A 21155-nucleotide genomic window follows, 5' to 3' on the forward strand; every position below is an offset into this window, starting at 1 on the left:
GATGACACAATATGGAGACTTCAGGATTTTTTTGCTCCAATGGGCTCCCTCATCTCTATTTAACTTGTGACCATATGTAGGTGAGGTGCTGTGAGATGTTTCTGAGAGACATGATAAAGTGCTGTTTAAATAGCTTGACAATCTTCTTCATTTTAGAGGTAATAATACTACAAACAATGTAATTGAATGATGCATTCGAATGCCATTTATATCACCTTATTGGGAATTTGTAAACAAAGTAAGCCAAACACTTTTTTGTTAAGTTCTTAATAAATTCTATATTCCTACGAACCAAGCTAACATTGTAGAATAATTTCAAATTTCTAAATAATCAACAGAAGGTATTGTAAAAAATGTCTTCCTGAACCTTGCAGTAATGGCTATTGTGATTGATCCAGTGGGTTTTGTTTTGGTAGAGAGGTCTTTCAATTAATAAATCAGCCATTGAATCTTTCTTTGCGGTTTCATCAGCTCCACCCCCTTTCAGTGCAAGCCTAAAACCTTCCTCATCATTCTCCATAGCTTTAACCATTCATACCTACAAATGAAGGCAGTTTGGAAGCCCATCTGTGTGGCGGCCATACCACTGAATTGGTGTCGGGTGCAGAAGTGGAGAGGGCCATTTCCCGCCAAGGTTTCTGTTGTAAGTCAAGCTGATCCTTGCTGCAGTAGCCTTGAATAGTGGGTGATAATTTAGTCATTAATTGGGGCTTGTCCAGCTACATTTGTTCTTGTCTGGGACAGACAGATGCGCAGTTAATCTGCAATCCTGATAACAGAAGTAGGGTTCCAGGGAATTACATATTTTGATGTCTGAATTTAGTAGAAAGCTGCAATTTAAAAAATAAAATCCATGTGTAAATGTTCTGAAGTGATTATCCATCAAAAACGGATTACTAAAAGGCTTGGGATTTTGAATTTTGTTGGTTTGGATAGTGAGAAGAATTACGTCTCAAGAACTTTTTGTAAAAACTGGATCACTTTGATTGAAATTCTATTTAAGAGCAGCAGTTTACAAAATTCTTGTCCTCTTAACATCGATAACCCCTGGTCTCACAAGCTGGCATATAAAGTGGAAAGATTTCAAATACAATCAGTCTAGCACTTTATTTCCAACACTAATCTATGTTAACACACAGCCCAGTGTTCCATGCACAGACATAAGGACATACCCAACAAATGTCACATGTCTTGAAGTTACTGGAGAGACATTTGTCTCTGTACTTTAATAAGAAATTGTTTTTCCTTTGCATCTGTGACAAGCCTCACACTTACACTTTTTCTCAGGAGTAAAAGGGAAATGGTGTAATTAATATACTTTGTGATATTCTGTTCATTTTATGATCAGTGTTGGGCTGGGTAGAGGTGGGATAAGGAAATAATCCTAAAATAGCACGTGAAATAACAAGAGGAAGAGAAATCGTTCCCATCGATACACTGCGGCTAAACTGAGAAACAGTTGCAGTACCCCAACTACATTTTTGTTACAAAGGTTAACAGAATGTAAACTAAATGGATAAATTAATTTAATAGAGTAGATGGGGTGAAACTGCTTCCACAGGCAGGAGGTTTGGTGACCAGAGGACACAGCTTTAAGATCATTGGGAAAAAAGCCAGGGGGTAGATTCGGGGATTTTTTTTTTTAAGCTCAGTGAGGTGTTATGATCTAGAATGCACTGTCTGAAAGGGTGGTGGAAACAGATTCAATAGGGAATTGGATAAATACTTGAAGGGGAGACATTTGCAGGGCAATGGGGAAAGAGCAGGGGAGTGGGACTAATTGGATAGCTCTTTCAAAGAGCCGGCACAGGCATGATGGGCCGAATGGCCTCCTTCTGTGCTGTATGATTCTGTGAAATCCTCTGCCAGTTTGATCTGAACTGTGTCATGGAGAAATTCAGAATGTAACATAGCAACTGGTTTCCACATGGGTGGTGATGGCTTTTAGTCTCTTTGTGGCTGACTGATGCACATACATTCTCTCAGTAGAAGTATGTCATCAGCGGTACTCGGTTAAAAAATGCTTAATAAGTCGCAAGTCATCATTTGGAATGAAGTATTGAGAGTAATGCGATCATTCAATGGAGGGCCTGACCCCAATGAAGCAACCGGACACGTGCTAAGAAAGGCAAAATGTTGGGTTTCCATGTGAAGGGTTATTACAATAAGTAGTAGTGCGTCATTTAGAACTTAATAAGCTAATAGAGACTTCCTTCGAGGGATTTTTTTAATGATTTAGCGCCTCCCAGGTGCAGAGTTTCTTCACCTATTGGGAATTTTGAACACAGAGGTCTGAGTGCCCTGTAATAAGAGGTTGGGTGCAGAGGTCATCGTGGGTGGTGAATTGGGTGCACCATACCCACACCCCCACCCCTGCCATGCCCGAACTCCTAATATGCTTTGCCATCGTGCAAAGCTTTGCACTGGGAGCACTAATTCATAAAATTTACCATTCTGTTTGCAATGCATATAATAAATCATATGGTGCAGAAACTACCCCCAGTAGAGTATATCTGTGAGAGTATTGCTCTAATATAAAAACAGAAAATGCTGGAAATACTCCTCAGATCAGGCAGCATCTGTAGAGAGAGAAACAGAGTTAACATTTCAGGTCGATGACCCTTCGTCAGAACTGGAAAAAGTTTAGAGATGTAACAGATTTTTAAGCAAGTGTAGGGGCAGGGAAAGGGAGGAGGGGAGGAAAGAACAAAAGGGAAGGTCTGTGATAGGGTGGAAGGCAGGAGAGATTAAAAGAAAAATGGGATGATGGTGCAAGGCAGAAGGAGATGGCAATGGGACAAGCTAAGAAACAAAAGATTCAGATTCAGATTCAGATTTAGATTTATTTGCCATATGTAACAAGTACAATGGAATGCTTGTTCCCCATAGGGACGCGTCAGCTATACATACAGCGCCGCGTTCAGAGTCAATACAATGGCTTCTCGTGGCAGTGGGAGCACGATGTCCCACAGCCGCTCCGTCCTCCTCTTCACCGCGGCCTCCTCCTCACTGTTGCCGGCTCCACGTGTGGTGGCCTGCTTCTCCCGCTCTGGCCGCCATGCCCGGCTCCCCTCCTCCCATCCGGACTGCGAGTTACCCGAAATGGAGCTGCCGGCCAATGTGCTGCAGCGTGTCGTGAGTCTGCTGCTGCTGCTCGTTGCGCTGCGCTCCTCTGCCCGACTCGCCGAACACATCGTCGGGATGTGAATGCTCCAATGCGGCCTCCTCTTCACCGTCGCCGGCTCCACGGCCTGGGGCCTACTTCTCTCTCTCCCGGGTCGGCCTCTGGCCGCCATGCTCGGCTCCCCTCCTCCCAGTCGGAATTCCTTCCCGCCGAGGAGCTGCCGGCCGATGTGCTCCAGCGGGTCGGCTTGGCTGCTGCTGCTGCTCACTGCGCTGCGCTGCCTCTGCCCGACTCGCCGAGCACTTCGCTCCGGTTGCGGGAGCGAGCGGCGAGAGCTGGCCACCTGAAGCAGGGAGAGCGATCTCAGCACTGGACCGTCACGGCCGCCATCTTGACAAAGATGACTAGATGAAGTGCAAATGGCAATGGCAGAATCATCAACAGCTGTCACGTGAGAGAAAAAAAATATAGCGGCCAAGGTTATAGTCTGAAATTGTTGAACTCGATGTAGAGTCCAGAAGGCTGTAAAGTGCCTAATCAAAAGATGAGGTGCTGTTCCTCGAGCTTACGTTGAGCTTCATTGGAACAGTGCAAGAGGCCGAGGACGGAGAGATCAGAGTGGGAGTGGAGCGGAGAATTAAAGTGACAGGCGACCAGAAGCTCGATCACGATTACGGACTGAATGGAGGTGTTCCGTAAAGTGGCTACCCAATCTGCGTTTGGTCTCCCCAATGTAGAGGAGACCGCATCGTGAGCAGCGAATACAGTATACTAAATTGCAAGAAGTACAAGTAAATCGCTGTTTCACCTGGAAGGGGTGTTTGGGACCCTGGACAGTGGGAAGGGAGGAGGTAAAAGGGCAGGTGTTGCATCTCCTGCGCTTGCACGGGAAGGTGCCGGGCGAAGGGGAAGGGGTGTTGGGGGTGATAGAGGAGGGTTGTCGCAGAGGGAGTGGTCGAAATGCTGAAAGGGGAGGGGAGGGGAAGATGTGTTTGATGGTGGGATCAGAGTATTGCTCTGTTAGTTCCTAAATCACCAAAAGATACTTAAAGATTTGCCATAACCAGAAACAACTAAAACGTTACTGATTCAGTGTCCAGGCATGGTAGGAACAGTGTGCCTGGGGATATTTTTACTTCTAGTGTTAGGTAAAAAAATTTTTTTTTTAATTTTAAACAAATTCCTCCCGGACATTGTCAGTAAGTGCTATCTTAGAATCAGGATTCTATGTGGTTGGGCTATACTCTCCCACAGTCGATAAAACACTGTCGTAACCTATATTTCTATATAAAGCAAAGCATGGAATATAACAGCTGCTGAAATAATGGATTCTCCCATTGGAAATTGTACAGGTAACACCAGATCCTTCTGCTAAATTAGGTTGTATTTTTCATACGTAGCTCCTTTCAAGCGGCCGCCCAGCTTCCGAAATCTCATTCCATGAGAGAACTTGCATTTGTATAGCGCCTTTCACAACTTCATGACGTCCCAAAGCACTTTACAGCCAATGAAGTACTTTTGAAGTGTAACCACTGATGTTATGTAGGGAACGCAGCAGCCAATTTGTGCACAGCAAGGCCACACAAATAGCAAAAAGATAAATAACCAGATAATTCGTTTTTAGTGATACTGTGATATTGGTTCAGGGACGAATATTGGCCAGAACCCCTCCTGAATAGTACCATGGATAATGTCTCATCTGAAAGACAACACCTCCAATAGTACAGCACTTCCTTGTTACTACACTGAAGCGTCAGCCTGGATTATGTGCTCAAGCCTCTGGAGTGGGGCTTGATCCCACAGCCTTGTGACTCAGAGGCAAGAGCACTGCCCACTGAGGCACGGCTGAAAGGAAGATTATTGACTTCTGGCATGGGATTACTCCAGCCTGGGAACAGTTAGTGACTTTCCCATCACAGCACTGTTTCCTACTGATGAAGCCCATTGATTTTAAATGTTGGAACTCCCTTGACACTGAAGTCTTATGCACTGTTTGAGATTCTGTCTGCTCTTGAATATGTCCACAGATTGTTAAGTTAATGTACATTTCTAATTTTTATGTGTTGGTTATTTATTTTTATGTTCACAGCTGCTGGCTGTCTCTAGAGGGAGGTCTTTTATATGCATTTGTCGGACCTGCAGCTGCTGTTGTTCTGGTAAAACAAATCTGCATGCGCTCCCGTCATCAAATACTGCACATCCCACTTAAAATCCCATTGAAACGATACGGTCATTGTATGTGTTGGTATATCATAAAGTGACTGATTTCTCCAGTGCGATATGTTTTTTTTGTTAGTGTGTGTAATATCTTTTTTTTTAGCTCTTTCAAGCCAAGGAAATCCATCCTGAAAAATCTGCATTTGTAGGTAAAGCATATTAGGGGACTGACCACTTAATAAGACCCCGCAGTATGGTTAGGACATGGGCTCAGTACCCACACTGTGATCTCAGCCAGCTCCAAGCAGCAGCGTGTCGAACAGAGTCGGGGTGCTTGGAAGGGAAATCAGCTTGTGCCACAATCACCCACCTCCCGGGCATCTGTTCAGTGCCAACCGCTTCCGCAAGAGACCTGCCAACAAGAATCAGAGAAACATACTTAGGACTAGAAGTATTTTTTATATAGAAAAAAAACCAAAGGACATCTACTTGAGGTAGTTGGAGGGGTTTTGATAGAGTAGATAGGGAGAGACTGTTTCCACTGGTAGGAGTGACTAGGATTAGGGAATGGGAATCTCCAGGGTTCTCACCCCGATCAGAGCGCAGCCACTCCGAGCGTAAAGTACGCTTACATGGATGTGGTGTTAGTGCAGCATCTGCCTTCTCTGATTAGCTTGCTGGTGCTCCGAGTGCCCATGGAAAGCAAATAAGTGGTTGGAGGAGGGATGAGGGATATATGTGATTCTGCATACAGGAGTCTTACAATATCATCCAGGTCCTCATGGAGAACGCTTCCTCCTATGGGAGAGACACCTAGGACGCATTTGGCCTTTTTTTGCCTTGTTATGCTGAGGGCACTGGTACGAATGAAGAACAATAAGCAATGAAGGCTCACTCGTTGCCTGGATTTTACTATCTGATTGCAAAGGCACTCTAGTTTCCTGCAAGTTTGGGTCCACTATGAGCGCACAGACACATGTGTGCTGCATTATGTAATGTGCACATGGTGCTCATGGGTATATTCCATGGTTACCACTCCCAAGTTCACCAGAAACATAAGTACTGTAAAAAGTTAGGCTGGCTTTCATTGTGATGACCTGACCGTCATTGGTTTCTGGAGTGCTGAGCTAGCTCCAGGTGATGTACTGGAGTGAATACAATGTGACTAACACAAACCAAGGAGAGCAATCCAGCTGCTCTTTACCATCATTCTTCTGCCAGATTTATGGCTCTACAGGCCTATACTCTATTTTAACACAAGCATCAGAGATTGGCTCAAGGACAGTATCCGCACAGGACTATACATAGATTGGAAGGTAGGAAAAATGGTACTTGGCCTCAAAGAAGGGAGATTCAAAGCAAAAAGGGACTAAATGGGATGGTGGAGAAAAAAGGATGGACAATTTCATGATTTATAAAGTATCTTTGCTATGTACTACAAAATAGGTCAAGATTTACACCTTTCAGATATATGGTATTGGAATAATCGTGGGATGAGATGAACCTGTTATGCAATCATTATATTGCTGAGTGTGATGTGTTAACTGCATTGATCGGAGTTAACTTGACCTTGCCTCATTAGTGGTAAACTGGAATCATATTGGAACGTATATGTCGCCTTAATACAAAGTCACTTTTTTGTTATATATGTAACATGTTGCCTTTGAATATATATATATTGTACATTCTGCAGCCAAAGTACTTGTAGTGGTGGAGGGGGCTGGATATTGAGTCCAGAAGCAGGGGTATAGTCTGATCAAGCAAATAGATAGATTTTTGGACTCTAGGGGGAATCAAGGGATATGGGATTCGGGCAGGAAAGTGGAGTTGAGGTCGAAGATCAGCCATGATCTTATTGAATTGCAGACCAGGCTCGAGGAGCCATATGGCCTACTCCTGCTCCTAATGCTTATGTTCTTACGTTGTTACTGGGAGCACAATCACCACAAGAGCTGCACTGGTTCAAGGCGAAGGCCCACCACCATCTTTTCAGGGCAACTAGGGGTGGGCGTTAAATGTTTGCCACCGTTGCCCACATCCCAAGAACTAATCAAAAAGAAGTAGTTTGTGCCTGTGAAAAAGGAGGAAAGAAAATGAGGATGAAAAGATTTGAAAATGAAACTTTGAAAATAGAATTTCACTACATCCATAAAGTCTTTCACAGCTGAAACAGATGCTGGATGTGAATGGTTAGTAAAATATTCACCGTTCCAATATACATGTAGACATTGGGTGGCCTTGCTTGTATTAACTGCCCGAATTGTTTTCTCAAAGTGCCAATGCAGAGTAAAGCAGGTGATAATATACAACTGCACTGACCTAAAAGCTGAAAAGAAAAAGTCGTGGATCTGTGAAGAAACAATGATCAGTGTTGTTGTCCATTCAGCATTAAGATGACAAAAAGCATTTCTTCTTTCATAGGTCAACATGGTGATCGGCATTTTAGTTTTTAATAAACTCGTGTCGAGAGATGGAATCCTAGATAAAAAGCTAAAACATAGAGGAGGGTAGGTGGTGAACGCTGAAACATTCATTGTATTTTAGAAGCTCAATGCCAAGTGCTTTTTTGTGACACAGTAAAGACAATGTACCCTGCATTAAATATGCCATAGTATTGCATGCTCTTAAGCTAAATGTGTTGACATTGATCCAGATTCTGCATGGCTTTCTCACTAGTGTGGTGTAATGTAATTATCATATTTACCATGGAGAATTCTTACTCTTATATTATTTTCTTTTAACTTCCTGAGGGTGCTGGATACTTTTATTTTAAAGCTGCAATCTTTCTCTTCCTTTTTTTGTTGAATTTTTATTTGGTTCCAGTCAGATGAGTGAGCCCCATAGCGGCCTGACGCTCAAATGTTCCAAGTGCGGAGTTGTTTCAACGACAGCCTTGTCAGCCACCACTGCCAGTAATGCCATGTTAGTCTCAAGCATTTTAAATATGTATCTATATATATATGTATATAAATACTTTAATACTTTTAAATATAAACTGCCCGGAAAACATAACTCAATTACTTTGATAATCATAGATTCTTTTTTACGGAAGTACGTGAAAATTCTAATTTCAAATGACTGTTGAAAAGGTGATAGATATATAATGAGGTGTCTGTAGAGATAGATTAAATATAAATACCAGTAACGTATGGACTGACGTCTTAGGAAAAACACTGATTTAATTTTTTACCTCGAAGTATGTAATTTACGTCACTCTTAAGTTTATTAAAAGTCTGCCCCAAAGCACGCCCTCCCAGTTCTGACCAGTTTTCTGCTTGTGTGCAGGGCGTCTCTGTGGAGTTCCTGCGTGGTGCTACCCCTCCTCGCTCTGACCTGGATGTCGGCAGTTCTAGCAATGACCGACAAACGATCCATCTTGTTTCAGATCCTGTTTGCCGTGTTTGACTCGCTGCAGGGATTTGTCATTGTCATGGTGCACTGCGTCCTTAGGAGAGAGGTGAGCAATCAGTGAGAGCCGACCACACTGGCACCTTGTAATCAATCTGTAATATTGCCTGACAGGAAGCCGAAAGTGATACATACCAACATACGGAAATGACGGGCAGGAAGAGACCAGCTGGTCCATGATGGCTGGTCCATCATGGCTAAACACTTCTTCCCCCCCATGCCCACCCACCTCACAACCACCCCCACAGCCATAATCACTTTGCTGGATTTGCCCCAGAATTACAATCTTTGGAATTCTCTACCCCAGAGGGCTGTGGATGCTCAGACAATGAGCATACTCAAGACTGATATCAATAGATTTTTTGGCACTAAGGGAATCAAGGAATATGGGGATAAGGCGGGAAAGTGGAGTTGATGTATAAAATCAGCCATGATCTTATTGAATGGCAAAACAGGCTCGAGGGGCCATATGGCCTACTCCTGCTCTTATTTCTTATGTTCTTTCGATGTATTGGTGATATCCGTACAAATCACTCCTTTATTCCGATTGCCGTATTGATACGGGAACAGTGAAAAGTGGCACGGTGGGGCTGTGTGTTGACATACAATGCACGGCACCATAGATGGCACAGACACAGATTGCATCCTCCATACCCACATATGTACCACATCAGGTAGGTGTCAAGCAGTGGCTGCAGCTTCTTCCTACAGGGGCAGAGAAAACTAATGAAGCTGTCATCCATCTATGGGTCCTTATCCTCATGGCCAGCCAAAGAAGGTATTGGTGGAGATCTGGAAGAAAGCCTTTTGCAACAGAGGTGCAACGATGTGGTTAAGACACAAGGAACAACTGGCACACTATCAAAAAAAAAACTCCTTACCCATCTTCAGGATGTCCCAAAGTGCTTCACAGCCAATGAATTACTTCTGACATGCAGTTGCTGTTGTTACTTAGGCAAACACAGAAACAAATTTGCATGCAACAAGGTCCCACAAACCACGATGCGATAAATGACCAAATAATCTCTTTCTGGTCATGTTGGTCAGGACAACTCCCCGACACTTCTGAAATAGTGCCATGGGATCTTTTATATCCCATTGAACCGGCAAACAGGAACTCAGTTTAGCATTTCATCCGAAAGATAGCGGCCTAGAAATTGGATTGCACGGCATGTATTTTTCAGGCATGAAACAGGCTAAGTGTCCATGGTGACCGGAAGTGCACCACCTGCCATATTGGATCAAACGCCTCCACAGGCACCCAGGGTGCACGCCAGAAGTATTCATAAGCCTAATTATCATATAAAAATAAAAGTCCTACATTGTTTGTGGGATCTTTTATAGATTTGGTCTGCCCCGGTGCCTGACTCCAACAACAAAAACAACTTGCATTTATGTAGTGCCTTTAACACAGTAAAATGTTAGAAGGCGCTTCACAGAAGCGTTATCAAACAAAATTTGACACTGGGCCACATAAAGAGATAATGGCCCAGAAATTCGGGTCGGGGGCTTCCTGCGGGTGCAAGTCCCCGACCGGCACTTACCTAACGCGCCGGCCGTTGAGCTGTGGGCCCGCGTGGGATTCCGATCCTGGGCCTCCTCCAACAATGGCACGCAGTGCTTGCGTATCCCAGGGGCGCAGTTAGTTCGATGCGTCCCCTGGGATCACGTGGGCCATGGAGAGCCAATGGTAGCAGGAAGTGCTTCATTCATAAGTTTGACAGGAAGAGCTGTCAAACCTATAAATACTATAAGCCCCAAAACATCACTAAAACTTCAAATAATTTTTTTTTTAAATCACATTTTTAAAATAACTATAAATTACATGAAATAACTATTTTAAACAATAATTTAAATTTTTGAAAAAATTAATTACATTTTCTAACGGGGCTAAAAATAAACTTACCTTTCTTTAAAGTATTTAAAAATAATAAACCTGTGGAAAAAATGTTTTCATTTTAATTAATTCACCACTTACCTTGTTAAAAGCAGGCCTTGCACCTGCTTTTTAAAAGTAACTCCTGGAGACTTACCCTCCCGGAGAATCTTGCAATAAAAACATAAGTTCGATACGCATGCGCTGCCTCTCCGGCATACGCGTTTGACCTCTGAACCCCTTTAAGGGAACGGAAGTTCCGGTTTCCCGCGCATGCGCAGTGCATGCACAAAACCGGCCGGTCCATTGGGCCTACGGGTGAGTACCCCGTGCGTACTCGCCCATGGAGACCCGAATTTCTGGGCCATTAGGACAGATGATCAAAACCTTGGACAAAGAGGTAGGTTTTAAGGAGCGTCTTAAAGGAGGAAAGAGAGGTAGAGAGGCGAAGAGGTTTAGGGAGGGTATTCCAGAGCTTAGATGCACAAGAAGTCAGAATTGGAGGAGCGCAGAGATCTCGAAGGCTTGTAGGGCCGGAGGAGGCTGCAGAGATAGGGAGGGCGAGGCCATGGAGGGATTTGAAATCAAGGATGAGAATTTTAAAATTGAAGCGTTGCCAGACTGGGAGCCAATGTAGATCAGCGAGCACAGCGGTGATGGGAGAACGAGACTTGGTGCGAGTTAGGATACGGGCAGCAGAGTTTTGGATGAGCTCAAGTTTATGTCGGGTGGAAGATGGGAGGCCGGCCAGGAGAGCGTTGGAATAGTTCAAGTCTCGAGGTAACAGAGGTGTAGATGAGGGTTTTCAACAGCAGGTGAGCTGAGGCAGGGGTGGAGTTGGGCGATGTTATGAAGTTGATGATAATGCATCGGATATGTGGACAGAAACTCATCTCAGTAAAATACGAAACCAGGATTGCGAATGGTCTGGTTCAGCCTCAGACAGTTGCCAGGGAAAGGGATGGAGTCTGGCTAGGGAATGGAGCTTGTGGCGGGGTCCGAAGACAATGGCTTCAGTCTTCCCAATATTTACTCCCCACATAGAATCATAGAATGATACAGCGCAGAAGGAGGCCATTCGGCCCATTGTGCCTGTGCCAGCTCTTTTAAAGAGCTATCCAATCAGTCCCACTCTTCTGCTCTTTCCCCATAGCCCTGCAAATGTTTCCCCTTCAAGTATTTATCCAATTGACTTTTGAAAGTTACTATTGAATCTGCTTCCATCACCCTTTCAGGCAGTGCATTCCAGATCATAACAATTTATTCATTAAAAAAAATTCTGATCATCCCCCTCTGCTTCTTCTGACAATTATTTTAAATCTGTGTCCTGGGGTCAAGGACCCTTCTGCCATGTTAGTGCGATGATAAACTCACCCAGCGTGGTGAAGGACTGCTGTTTCATTTCATTAATGGGTGGTCTGTTAGGTCTGCCTTTGGGGCTGGTGGAGGAGGGGGAGCAGCCAAATTTGCTGCCGTGTTTCCTACATTACAACAATGACTACACTTCAAAAGTACTTCATTGCTGTAAAGCGCCTTGGGACGTCCTGAGGTTGTGAAAGGCGCTCTATAAATGCAAGTTCATTCTTTCTTTCAGTGACCAGCAGTGGCCTTTCTACCATGGGCACAAATTCACATTTTCCCAGGGTGCATCGGAAGCGCCTAGCGTAAAAAGACAGCCTGTGGCTTTTGCATCCAGAAGCAGGGTCCTTACACCCAATATTTCCCCCCCCCCCCTCCTCTGTTCTAGGAACTTGGCCTGGTTGAACAGTCCTCAGTACAAGGACATCGCTTTATTGGGTCAGCATTGTGATTCTGTGCAACACAAAAGTCATGTAAAGTGGGCTAACCACCATAGACCCATCCTCTTCCTCCCCCCACACCCCCATTAGCCCCACACTTAAGTTGCTGACGCACGCAGAATCCTTCAGGGGAAGCATTAAGCAAAGGCCAGATGCTTCTAATATGCAGGGAAAGTCAATGGGAGAGTCATTAGTGCTAAGTTACGTTAGCAGAGACCTGTAAGCAGATTGTCCGTCCACTCTCTCTGCTGCAGTTAGTGCAGTGGTTCTCAAACTGGGGTCCGCGGAGACGTTCCGGGGTTCCGCGGAACATTGACCAATTGTCCTTCTATCTACCTCCCTACTTTAAATGGTTAGTGCAAAGTGGTTTGCTTACAGGTTGCATACCCATTTAGCTTCTGAAAGCTTGATGGTTGGGTTTAAGTATTTTTACCCCTCCTTGTACCTCGCTTACCGATTGAGGCATTTACTGTTGACACCAACTAAACGGGAATTCCCTGACGTCGGGGGCAGGTTGACCGTTCTGTTATCCAATCAGCGTCTTTGTTGGTGGTTTGTTTGGAACGTTACTAACAAGTATCCTCCAATCGGTGCGTGGCAAAAGTGGGACCTCCCACGGAGCAGCCTCAACCTACCTTCTAGCGCGGCCTCTCTCTGCCTTCCTGATTTAGTCGGGTGATGTGTCTGCCCTCCCGGTGGGTGGTTGCGGAAGAATCCACCGAGGGACACCCGGCAGCAATGAGTCAACAGCAGGCCCCCTCAAATACTCCAGCCGCAGGCTTCAGGCCTGCAAGATGGATGGACATAGGGACCCTGTGAATGGCGAATCAGTAGAACAGCGAGCGGCAGCGCAGAGATTATGTAGTGAGGAGCTGGCAGCAGAAACTACATCAAGTGTATCTATCCCAAGGGTGAAGGATGGAGCAGAAATACAGCAGCAACGTCATCTCTAGTTTTGCGCGAGAGTGTAAACTCGGCTGGTAAATGCAGCATGGACAGGCCTTCAGATCGCATTAAATAAAATTTGGATCATCCCAAGCATCCGAACATTTTGCTATCTTATGATTCTGAAACAATCCGCCTGACTGAGTCCTGGATGAAACTGTCACAATTAATCTTAATCCATTGAGGAGCAGCCTGATCAAATTGGTGAATCAGCTATTTCCATTTCAAGTTGAGCAAGCAGAAATAAACAAACCATGGAATTAAAATTTTATGTATGTGAATTGATATTTCCTATTTGCTGGAATGGCTTTTTTCAGAAATTAAACTATTTTTTGAGGAGGTGGCCGAATCCAAGCTTTGCAAACTGAGTGTGGGGATCTAGCTAAAGGGGAACCAAGCTAAATAGAACCAAAAGGAATGATCATAGAGGTCTTAAGGATAGGGGACACAAATGAACAAATCTTTCTAACTAGACTCGGAGTCGTAAATGGGGGCCTACTGAATTGAAACATGAAGAAATAACTAGGTGGATTTAGTTTTTCATCTAATTTTCTCCCTTCCTGACCTGAAGCTACCAAGTCTTGGTATAGGTGCGGGCTGCCCTGTGGTACCTTGTTCATATGTTCATTCTTAGTGTGAACCTGGATACTAAGTATTGGCATGCTATGACACATGGGCTGATCTTGTCCTCATCAGTGCCCACACAAGTACACTTCCAGCAGGAGTCTTTGGATAGTAATCAAGATTGGGAAATTTGGCCCCTTTTAGTTTTCTCTTCTTAAGGTAGGGTACTGACACCAATTGTAGTGATCCTCCGCACTCTGACACCAGCCAACTCATTGGAGACCAGGGATCTAACCTGAGACCTTCCTGGTCTGTGAAGAGTGCCACACTTGTAAGTGTATTTAATCATGGAGTCATTGGAGGAGCTCAAGTGACATCTGGGTTACTGGAGGGTTGAAGAGATGTTAGTGAAAGGAGGCATAGAAATAAATTGTCAAACATCACACCAAGGATAGACAGGCTCTGCAGTGAGAAACAGGCACAGTCATCTCACTGATATCTGTAAGTAAATACCTATTTTCTTAAAAGCATTATTAAAACATAATTTACATGCAGCACTTTCATATTACGGGTATTATGTCGTACTATAATTTAGATGGGGGGCCCATGATTGCTAATCGATTTGAAAAGGAGTCCTTAGAGGGTCAGTGATTACTAATTGATTTGAAAAGGGATCCTTCAACCAAAAAAGTTTGAGAACCACTGAGTTAGTGCTTGGCCTGGGAGATCAGGCAAAATCAGCGAAAAATAGAATAGAAAAGTGGAGAGAAGCTTTTTACCCCTGGCAGGAAAAGGAGTTAATGGCTGTGCAAATCCCCAAGGAAGGAACTAAACTCAAGCTTGTTTAGTGAAGGTGCTTAAGGTGATTAAAGGATTCAATAGGGTAGATAGAGAGAAACTATTTCCTCTGGTGGGGGAGTCCAGAACACGGAGGCATAACCTTAAAATTAGAGCTAGGACGTTTCGGGTGATGTCAGGAAGCACTTCTTCACACAAAGGGTTGTGGAAATCTGGAACTCTCGCCCCCAAAAAGCTGTTGAGGTTAGGGGTCAATTGAAAATTTCAAAACTAAGATTGTTAGATCTTTGTTAGGTAAGGGTACTTAAGGGTTACAGAACCAAGGCAGGTAGATGGATTTAAAATACAGATCCGCCATGATCTAATTGAAAAGCGGAATAGATTCGAGGGGCTAAATGGCCTCCTCCTGTTCCTATGTTCATAAGATTTTGCTTTAAATTGATAAAACTTGAGTGAGAAAATATATTGATGATATAAGCCATACTGTCACTCGTATTCTTGCACAGTCCATAAAGCGACATGATGGTGCAACTTGTAACTCATATTTTGCGCTGTTTATGACATTGGATGTAAAACAATTAGAAGTATGGCCTTTTCTAAAATTCCAGCAAGTTATATATGCATTCATGGTTAGTTATTCAGTTTAATCAATTTACTTACTGATATCTTTCTGTTGAACAGGTTCAAGATGCTGTTAGATGCCGGCTGAGGAACTGCCAGGATCCGATAGCTGGGGACACCGCTGGTACTTTTCCAAACGGTCATGCCCGGATCATGGTTAGCGTCGATTTCTTTCTTTATTCTTCTGCTACATCAGCCGGGATTTTATCTGAACCCGCCAGTTAGGGCGGGTTCGCATCAGATGCCCATTTTACAGGCCCCCTCCCGATTTTACGCTCTATTGTCTTCAATGTAGCCGAAGATCAGGCGTCCAACTCAAACCCACTCTGTTCTCATCGAGTGGATTAGGTTACAATCGGGCCTGTGTGGCAGACTACAGATGATGTAGTTGAGTGGCACAGTCTTTCAAACCACTCTCTCCCCACACTTTTATTGACAATCAAACAGAGCACAAGGGAGTGATAGATCTGAAAGTATCCCCGAGCAAGATGACTTTCCTATGTGTCTTCGCATTTCCAATGCTTTCAGTGACCGAAGAATTACTGATCTATGCCTCAAAGGACACCTCATCTTGCAGGAAAAAAAAGTCCAGTTTATTATTTTACTTCCAGCAATTGTAAAAATAATGGCCTAGAAATTCAGTGGGCTGCGCCACCCGTTAGCACCCAAAGAGGGCACTTAGTGGGTTTTACACCACTGGCCACGCCTCCCGCTAAATTTAGCGGGACGCTAATGGCGGCGCTAGCTGTTAGCGCTGCGCCGCTACCGATGACGTCATCGGTGTGCGCCCCGCTACCGCCCCGATCACGAAATTTGGCAGCGCCCCCTGCTTTAACATTGCGACCGGTTCAGGAGGACCTACCTGCGGCGGTAGAGGCACGGAGGTGCGGGGCGGACATTTTTTTTGCTGGCCTCCTGCCAGCACCTCTTCGCGCCGCCATCCCCGGCCTCCTGAGCCCCCCCCCGCGCGTTGTGCCAGCTGTGTCCCAGGAGCCCGGCACTTCTCGGTGCCGGGTTGTTTTGCCAGCACTTGTGATCGCCGATCGCGCTGCAGCAGGCCCCTCCCCTTTAAGAAGGGGAGGAAGGCCTGCAGTACCGCAGCACGCCGTGCCGCAGCGTGTGGCGCTGCGGCACGTTGCGCTGCGATTTTCAGTTGCAGCACCCCAAGAGGGATGCGGGCGCCACGAGTAGCGCTGTGCTTCCGTCTGGGGCGCTGAAACTGAATTTCCGGCGGGCGTTCGCGACTCCTTCCGGGGCGGTACTTCCGGCGCCCTGGCAAGACTGGCGCCAGTGAATTTCTAGGCCAATATATCTTGGGCCAGGTTTTGCTGTGGCAGGGCATCTAATCATTAAGTTAGAGATGCCCCTGCACTCTAGCTCAAAACATTTTACCCACTAAGTTGCTGAAAGTGCGAGCTGATAATGGTGCAGTGAGAGAAACAGGGCACCAGGGACCTGAGCAGGGAAAGCAACAGGGTATCTTCTTATCCTATCAGATTTAAGGATTGAGAAATAAACAGCGCAAGGACTGAGAAGGAAGGTGAATTAAAGGGGGTGAATTCAATGTAAAATCAGGTACAGAAAGAGACATAACGAGAAGGAAAGAAAGATTGGAGTGGGAGAGATAGAAAAGAGACAGAAAGGAAAAGGAAGAAAATTTGATATTTTTAAAATCTCCCTAAAAAAATTCAGAACCTGGAGGATTGAGACTCCCCATTTGTAATAGTTAATTTTCAGCGCCAGAGGTTGATTGGAAGTAAATACCACTTTTCACGTCATTTAAAGGGTACTTACGCTTGTAATTACCAGCACTAAATATCTGCTGCAGTTTTAGTTCATATCTACCGCACAAATACAGCAACTTCATGACATTCAAGGCATTTCAATGGTGAGGTAGACAGCGATTTGCTGTTTTCACGAAGCTAATGGTGGAGCAGCGCAACTCGGAGAGAAACTTTTATTGGCATTTAGCCGTGCATCTGCTCCTTGTCTGAAGTTGCTGAATCATTTACGCATAAATAATGGAGCAGCATTAGCCTCACCATTATTTTGACAGCAAAATCTAGCCCGATATATACATATGAATGACAGGGTAGATTTTACAAATTTTTAATCCCAGCACGGAGCTTGATGCTGCTGTAGTATAAATTGGGAATTTAGGTGAGGTGATCCGAGAGCCCAACCCCCAAGATTCCACTGGTAGTTTTCCAACTGGGCCTGATTCAGATCATGGAAGATCCTGCAAGCCCTCCTGACCTCCCCACCCATGCTTCCAACAGTTGCCCCCAACAGCAAAGTTCCGAGCAAGCACGTGAATTCATAAAGTCTCAGTGAGGCGGTTTTATTTCTCCACATCACCCCTGAATGCCCTAGCTGTAATTTTAAGGTTATGCCCCCTTGTTCTGGACTCCCCCACCAGAGGAAATAGTTTCTCTCTATCTACCCAATCAATTCCTTTAATCATCTTAAACTTCTCAATTAGATCACACCTTTAACTTATATATTCAAGGGAATACAAACCTTTTCTATGCAGCCTGTCCTCGTAATTTCACCCTTTTAGCCCCCGATTCATTCCTGTGAATCTACGCTGTACTCCCTCCAAGGCCGATATATCCTTGCAGAGGTGCGGTGCCCAGATCTGAACTCAGTACTTTAAATGGGGACTAGAGGGTAAATACACTGAACAACAACGTCAATTAAACAACAAGGCATTGTAGCCCCTCCTGTCCCCCGGCTCTTGTGCCCCTCCCAGCAGCACCTTTGGAGCAGGAGCAACTGGGCACCGGGAGCAGGTCTCCAGCTTGCAATCTCAGAGGAGAATGGTTTGTTTGCTATCACCCTGTAGAAGAGGAAAGAAATGCTTAAAAAAATGTTTTATTAATAAATAAATGAGTAATGTTTGGGAGTTTGTTCGAGGGAATGCCACACTACAGATGTGAGTTTTCAGCTGGCACTCATAACACGAGATTGAGTCTCATAATTTATGATATTTCAACTGAGACCATAGAGTATGCAATGCACGCTAAAACACTATTTTGTGCTTTATATTAATACACAGTGCCATGCTTTGTGACCTTGTGCACAGACCACAATTGGCCTGCAATCTCTCCTCAATAAAGGAATAAAGACTTGCATTTCTATAGCACCTTTCACAACCTCAGGACATCCCAAAGCACTTACAGCCAATTAATTAATTTTTGAAGTGTTGTCACTGTTGTAATGAAGGAAATGTGGCAGCCAATTTGAGCACAGACAGCAATGAGATAAGTGACCAGATAATCTGTTTTAATTGTTGGTTGCGGGATTTATATTGGCCAGGACAATCTCAGAACACTACAGAGTACAGTCATTTGTTACTGTTAATTCACAGCAGCAGTTAATGATAGCAACTGTTATGGTCTAAACTTTTCATTTATTTGATGTACAAGTCTCTTGAAGTGAGGTAAAATTGGAATACTTGCAGTAAAATGGGTAGCCAAAAGAAATTCTCCCAAGCGCATTACACGCTGCATAAGAGCTGACACGCTGAATTCATTCAGAGAATATTACTTTATACTGTTCTCAATACTGTGTGTAATACTTAATCACAGTTCTAAGATGTGTTATTCAGGATGCTGTGCACCAAGTACAGGGGAGGCACATGGCTTGTCCAGTGGGTGAAACTGTGTGAGATGCTGAACCAGTGGAAGTCTGCACGTGCCTCGATCTTGACCAGCACAACCTGTCCTGCTCCCAGATATCAGCTCTACTGTTACAGTGGGAATGTAACTCACCCCTTTCACAGAGCAGGAATACAGGAATCAGACTGTCCCTGTCCAATTCCAGGCAAGAATGGAAAAGGCACAGCAGATGAATTAGTGTCTGAAAGAGAAAGACAGGTGTGATTGAGCCTTCCTCGGAATATGACCAGTTTTACTGAAGGGATATATCTGTAATGTTACTACCTTCTCTCTCTTTCAAATGCTGACTGACCACCAAGATTTTCTATTTTAGTTCAGATTTCCAGCTGGACTTCAGTTACCTGGAGAAGCTAGGGTTGTTCTTAGAGCAGAGAAGATTAAGAGGCAATTTAATAGAGGTATTCAAAATCATGAAGAGTAAATAAGGTGAAACTGTTTCCATTGGCAGGAGGGTCGGTAACCAGAGGACAGAGACTTAAGATAATTGGCAAAAGAACCAGAAGCAAGATGAGAAGAACATTTCTCATGCAGCAAGTTGATTTGATCTGGAATGCACGGCCTGAAAGGGTGGTGGAAGCAGATTCAGTAATAGTTTGCAAAAGAGAATTAGATAAGTACTTGAAGGGGAAAGCTTGCAGGACTATGGGGAAAGAGCAGGGGAGTGGGACTAATTGGATAGGTCTACCAAAGAGCCGGCACAGGCACAATGGGCTGAATGGCCTCCTTTTGTGCTTCATCATTCTATGATTCAGTGATTCACAGTTTTCTTTTTATCTCAAAAATGAATGAATTGTCATATTTTTACCCATTCTGTATTTATGTGCATCACTTCCTGTCCAGTCGTATTTATTTGTTTATTTATTTTTATTTTTTTCCCTTTTCACCTCTGTGGTCTTCCTGGACCATTCACCACCCCCAGCCGAGAGGGCAGGTAAGCAATTTGTTCCCACAGCTTTTACCAATGCTGCATTGTAACTGTTTGCGAGGAGATATGCAACATCAGCCGAGTGTGACTGTCTCTCTGTTAGAACAGGTTAGCACTGAAAGCTGAACCAAGACATTAGGAGATATGCATATCTGCAAACTTCCAACTATCTCCTCTGTTCAGTTGTATAACGCTTTGGGTGTCTTTTATAAGTCACTACATCACTGACATTTCTAGGCGTCCTGATGCCCAAGGAGATATCTGTAATGTGGACCCTGAACTGGAACATTTCCATTACTTGAAAAAAGCTCATCCTTGTCAGACTATTGCATTTGTCATAGTTTGGTGTTGAAAGGAGGAGAGACAGCAGAAGCATTTTTAGTTTATATTTTTTTAACATTAACTTCCATCACTTTTTTAAAAAAATACTATAATATAATATTTAGTGACTGAATTCAGTCCTTCAGCTTGGACTCTCCTGCCCATTAATAGCAAGAGGTGCACTAGCCACCTTGATAACAATGGACCCACAATAAAAAAGTATGACCACTATCAAATTCGTAGTGTACATTTTGAAAATGTACTTGCTGTAATCTCTATTCAGGGGTTAGATTAAATCAAGAAAGTACTTACATTTCTGTAGTGCCTTTCACATCCTCAGAACATCCCAATGTGCTTTGACTGCCATTGAACTACTTTTGAAGAGTAGTCACTGTTGTTCCGTAGTCAAATGTGTCAACTTGTATTAACACAGCAAGGTCCCACAAACAGCAAGGAGATGAATGACTAATGAATCTGTTTTTTAATGATGTTGGTTGAGGGAATAAATATTGGCCAGGACAACACTCCCTAACTCATCTTCGAATCTTTTATGTCTACCTGAAGCAGATTTAACCCCTCATTCGAAAGATGGTACCCCTGCCAATGCAGCACTCCCTCGGTACAAGTGGCATTGTATGATCCCCTCAATGAAATCACTGTCTTGATGTTGCCCCAAATTATTTTGTACTGCCTGTATAACATCGTCCTTTCCCAGGATCTGACGGCTGTGAAATTTCTTACCTCCCTCACTTTTCCCTTCTTCCTACATTCATAGGCATTTGAAAAGCGAGCTTGGCATTAACTAATCACTACATCTCCATTTATTTAATCTTCTATCTTTTTCAACCTCAGTGCCACGCTGCACATTGGTCCTCTACCTTAGTAACTCAATAGTAATATAAATCCAAAAATATTACTAGGTGATAAGTTAGGATAC

General features: G+C 44.1%; 1 protein-coding gene and 1 long non-coding RNA gene across 5 annotated transcripts in view; one reads left to right on the forward strand and one right to left on the reverse strand.

The window, feature by feature from the left end:
* adgrb3 (adhesion G protein-coupled receptor B3) overlaps positions 1-21155 on the forward strand; it is a 1304794-nt gene that overhangs the window by 1112852 nt on the left and 170787 nt on the right. For 3 of the 4 annotated variants that reach the window (XM_085996562.1, XM_085996564.1, XM_085996565.1), the window contains 5 exons: positions 5214-5280; positions 7703-7788; positions 8105-8203; positions 8567-8738; positions 15353-15448. In XM_085996562.1, the coding sequence (XP_085852688.1) occupies positions 5214-5280; positions 7703-7788; positions 8105-8203; positions 8567-8738; positions 15353-15448 (520 nt within the window). The remainder of the gene's footprint in view (positions 1-5213; positions 5281-7702; positions 7789-8104; positions 8204-8566; positions 8739-15352; positions 15449-21155) is intronic. The other variant, XM_085996563.1, reaches the window with a different exon arrangement.
* LOC147112374 (uncharacterized) lies at positions 2585-8106 on the reverse strand. The gene is made up of 3 exons (XR_015079484.1): positions 7203-8106; positions 5514-5693; positions 2585-3568 (listed from the first exon to the last, which is right to left on the reverse strand). It is a non-coding gene; the product is annotated as an uncharacterized LOC147112374 (long non-coding RNA).

Source organism: Somniosus microcephalus, chromosome 9, assembly GCF_052327205.1.
Source record: "Somniosus microcephalus isolate GS21.2 chromosome 9, FLI_Smic_1.0, whole genome shotgun sequence".
In the NCBI taxonomy this organism is placed as follows: domain Eukaryota; kingdom Metazoa; phylum Chordata; class Chondrichthyes; order Squaliformes; family Somniosidae; genus Somniosus; species Somniosus microcephalus.